The sequence below is a fragment of the Sesamum indicum genome, linkage group LG8 (genome assembly GCF_000512975.1).
Source record: "Sesamum indicum cultivar Zhongzhi No. 13 linkage group LG8, S_indicum_v1.0, whole genome shotgun sequence".
NCBI lineage: Eukaryota > Viridiplantae > Streptophyta > Magnoliopsida > Lamiales > Pedaliaceae > Sesamum > Sesamum indicum.
In genome coordinates, this window is record NC_026152.1 from 15,583,134 (window position 1) to 15,587,731 (window position 4,598).

At 35.6% G+C, this 4,598-nt stretch overlaps 1 protein-coding gene across 1 annotated transcript in view; it reads right to left on the bottom strand.

The window, feature by feature from the left end:
• LOC105168881 (mediator of RNA polymerase II transcription subunit 14) overlaps nucleotides 1–3,343 on the bottom strand; it is a 14,281-nt gene extending 10,938 nt beyond the window's left edge. The window contains exons 1-2 of the mRNA XM_011089069.2: nucleotides 2,964–3,343; nucleotides 727–1,806 (exon numbers count right to left, since the gene is read on the bottom strand). Coding sequence (XP_011087371.1) covers nucleotides 727–1,806; nucleotides 2,964–3,176 — 1,293 coding nt within the window. The 5' untranslated portion in view covers nucleotides 3,177–3,343. The remainder of the gene's footprint in view (nucleotides 1–726; nucleotides 1,807–2,963) is intronic.

A 4,598-nucleotide genomic window follows, 5' to 3' on the forward strand; every position in this document is an offset into this window, starting at 1 on the left:
CCTGCTCAGCAGCCACCTTACTTCCCACTAGTAGCAGATCCCCTTCTTTCAAGCAACCAAAGGAAAGGGAAATCAAATGTTTAAGTAGGTTCGTGAATTTAATGGATGAACATTACACAGTCAAGAACCTGCGGAGTTGTCCTCACAACAGCAGCAATCATATAATTAGAGAAGACAACCTGCGTTCAAAATCCTGGAATTAAAACTAAGGGTTCCATTGAGTTAACGGGGCATTCGGCCAAAAGGTAGTCTCCAACATTGCATACAATGTTTCAGGATTGACCGGATATTAGTTACTTTGATATATAGTATGATACGACACATTTTCCCTTTTTCTTAATGAACATTACAACAACTAACTTGAACATCTATTACAACACTAACAAATTACTTCTGAACAAGTTACCAAAAGAGCTAACAGATACATTTTCACTCTTCACTAACCAAATGCATCAAATACGAAGTCTGTGCTTACCATCATCCAAACTAGAGGGACCATATACCCACTAATGTAAAATAATGAGCCAGTATGACCACCCTTTACTTCCCTCTATTTAATAATTAATGATGCATTAAATGCTGTTAAATCCCAGTAGTATTACACAAGTTTCCCTACCACACAAACCAGCAATGATGAATAAAAATGATGACAGTCATGATATATTCTCTAATTAGAGAAACTTCACCTAATCAAGAAAAAAAGAAACGGAAAACAAGTTTCTGTACCTTTGCATAGTCAGTTTCCTGATCATCCAAATGAAATTGAAGTTGGACATCACCAGGAGTTCTATTGATCTGTCCATTTTTCTCCAATTCCTTGTAAATTTCAAGCAGGCGAGTATATCTATTACTGCCAATGGCTCTAAGCAGTAGCATCTCGACATCGATGCAACTTCGGTTAAGGGTAAAATCTGCCTCCTTCCCTGTTAGAGGGTCAATCACGAATGTGCTATGCAAACACTTTATTTGCAAATCCGCACCAGGTTCAATTTTCAAGAACGGGGACGACCCTGCATCAGATATGCCGGTGCTTTTATCAAGATCCAACCAGTATATGACTTTCAATCCAGGAGTTCGTAAGCCAGTAGAATCAGTTTCTCCATCTTGGGTCCCATGGATAGAGGCAGCACTCCCTCCCTGCCCAATACTACCATCAGATATGAGTTCAAAACGAATTGCATCCTTCCACCTGCCCTGTCGGAGGGCTTGCACTTGTCTTATAACAGTGTCCATAATAAGAGCAACACAGAGCTCATGAAGAATAGAATACAATGTTATGAATGGGTTTTCTGATGCAGCCATTCTCCGTTCCAAATCACCCCCAAGAGCATGTCGTCGTGATTCTTCCACCTTCACTAGCCCACTTCTCTCACCAACAAGCAATTCCAAATGTAGTATCCTCCACATTGACAAATGCCCTCGATAACCAAGTGTGACAAGAACTTTGAATTCCCCATCAACACGAAGCAAGACAACACCATCGGAAACTTTAATTTCAGTAATTTCTTTTGGAAGTGAAACTTCAAGTAACTTTGACCTGACAAGTGTATCAAGTTTCTTCAGAGCTGGACCTTGCTGATCGTTATTCAACGTGCTTTGCATGCCCACATCTTCCACACATTTTGGCAAACGCTGATAAGTTCCAGTAAGAAGAACCTCAATGGCAGAGGGAACATCATAGATAGGAGCACGAGCTTGTTGTAGCCCCTCATGCATAAAAAACATTGAATCCGCAGCTTGAGTGAAGCAAGTGTCATGACTTGATAGAGTAGATGCAAGTTGTTGACAGTATTGTATCAAAGGAACCTGCAAGTCCAGTAGCAAGAAATAATGGAAAATCGAAGATACCTTTTCTCTTCATCCAATGAACAAAGAAAAACGAATAACTCATATGATTTTGATAACTAAAGACCAGGAAGAATTCTTCTCTAATATAAAAAAATAAAGTAGGTTTAATCAACCAAATTTTTATTGACACCACCGCTTCAATATAGAGTAAGGGTGTGATTATTAGGAATTTGTTTCTGGAGAATCCAAAACTCCAATCAAATGCAGAACAGAAAACTCTACAAATTGACAACGGTTATAATTTAAATAAACCAAGCCCAAGACAAGATTGGAACAGTATTTCTAACTAAATAAACATACAGTGTGGCAAGTTGTGTCCAAAGTAAAATGTTAAATGTAATTCCTAAGAAACCTTTAGCTTCTGGGGTGCTATGGACAAGTTGCCTTTACAAGAGGAATAAAGATGAAAATTAGGCAAGAAGACTTGAGCAGGGGAACCAACTTTTCCATGTCGTGACAAGAAAGCTGCTAAAAGCCTCTGGTCCAGACATTTCACTCGAGCATAGTTCTTTCAATCAATTTTTGTCCAAAAGAAATTTATCAAAAACATGATGCAAGTTCACAGCTGCTACATAACACCTTTACTGAGTGTAAGGCATAACATTATATGCATGTAAATGGATGACTTAAATATTCATATCACATGTTTATACCCCTGCCCTCATCTCCAAACTCCACTGCCCTACTCTTAGCCAAAAGATGACAGCTCATATCAATAATAAGACTGTGTAGCATTTCAAATGGCTTTTCTTTTTTGTTAAAAAGCAGGGAACAGAAAAGGCTCCAATTATATAAGTTCTGGTTTCCTGTTCCTAGAATTAGCATGTAGCCGATTCCCCCGTCTTCAAATAAAAATAAAAGAATGCATGCTTCTATACCATAACTTAGCCCAAAATTAACCTCTTTATTAGTTACTCCCAGCTCTAAACAAAATCACCTTTCAACAATTTGGCATATACCAACTCATTCCCAGCTCCGCATTTCTAACACAAACAAATCCATCCAAATTAGAGCGCAATCCTACACACCTTGTCCTCACCCATAACAATATGAATAGTCAAAGAAACTAAGACTACAAAAAAAAAAAGAGAGAAATAAAGAACAAGAAGAAGCACCTGTTGGCACCACTTGGCCAGAACATTGAGACGGAGCATCCGCTGCTGGGTCTTAACAATGTACTTCAAGATCATAATTTTCTTCTCGGAGTCCGATAACAGCTCCGAGGACTTGGATTTCTCCACCAATTCTTTCAGCGAAATGTAGGATTCCGCGGCGGCGCGTCCAACCAGCGCCGCGAAATCTACCGTCTCTTGCCCTACATCCGCCATAACATCCAACTGAATTGACTAAATCAGTGTTTAGTTGTGAGAATTCGTTGGAAACGAGAACAAATCATTGGAGCAGGAGGAGTGTTAGGGTTTCAGGTTTGCAAGATTTGAAGAAAGAGTATATTGTTCAGGTTTCTCGTCCTTTTATTTTTAAAAGACCTTCTTTTTTGACTTCTCTCTATTGGCCGTTGTATGTATCCATAATTCCATATGTAGTAAGCCTCTATTTAATATTAATTATTATCTCTCGTGCATATAATAAATAATATTTTATATTTTAAAATATATTATAAATAAAAAATATATATATTATATTTTAAAAGAAAAATCAACTTCAAAATATTATCGACATAATAATAAAATTATTATAGTAATGTATTACATTTTGTAAGAGAAAAAGACCTTTATATATATATATATATAGTATAGAAATATAGTGTAATTACACTTAGACCCTTTTTAAATAAAATGTAACGACAAATTTTTTTCTCTTTTATTGTAAAAATTATACATAAAATTCTTCTTAAAAATTCATCCCATTTTACTTTGAACTTAAAATATTAAGAAGAATCTGAACTACTAATGCGTTCTTCAGTTTCATTTTTATTTTCAGTATTCAATTTTTAAAAATAAAAGTAAAATTGTGTTTATTTATATATATTATCACTTAAAATGTTTGTATACACAAATATCAAGTCAGCAAAAATGAATTACAAGACTAGAAATTAATAAATTATTTTAATTCTTTTTATAAAAGAAAGAATTTAAACTTTTCGAAAACGAAAGACGTACCATGTATTGATTCTTCTCCCCGAATTACGATCCAAGAGTTGGAAGTATAATTTTTCGATGAAAATGCGTAGTCTCTTATAGAAATGTGGAAGTAAATTATGGATCGCCTTGAAATGTGATATCAATATTTTGAGGATTTAAAATGTAAAAGTATATGATAAGGTACGAATGACATATGAAGTATGGCAGATGGCGTCATATATTTCACATCCTAAGGTCCAAATTAATTGGGCTGCAAACCAGTTTAGACTTACCCGAATTAAGCTGCCTACAAAACCCCTCGACGAATTGGGCTTATGTGGGTTTTTTCTTACTTAGAGCATATCACCTTTGGAAGTAATAAATGATATAGAGATATATACAAAATAGTGGCAAAATGAAGGTGGAAGAACAAGAATCACAAACAGCTGGAATCTGAGAGTGTGGAAGGGATCTAATTATATATATGTCATAAATTAATCAAGTCTCAACAAGGAGAGTTTTAATATTACATAAGCAACCAACACAGTTGCCTTGTTATCTCCCTCAATCCCATCAAATATTTAATTCAGATATATTCTGTGATTTTTGGTATATGTATATATGTGAAACCAAAGCTCAGCTCAGCACTATGTCTGCATAGTGTTAAAC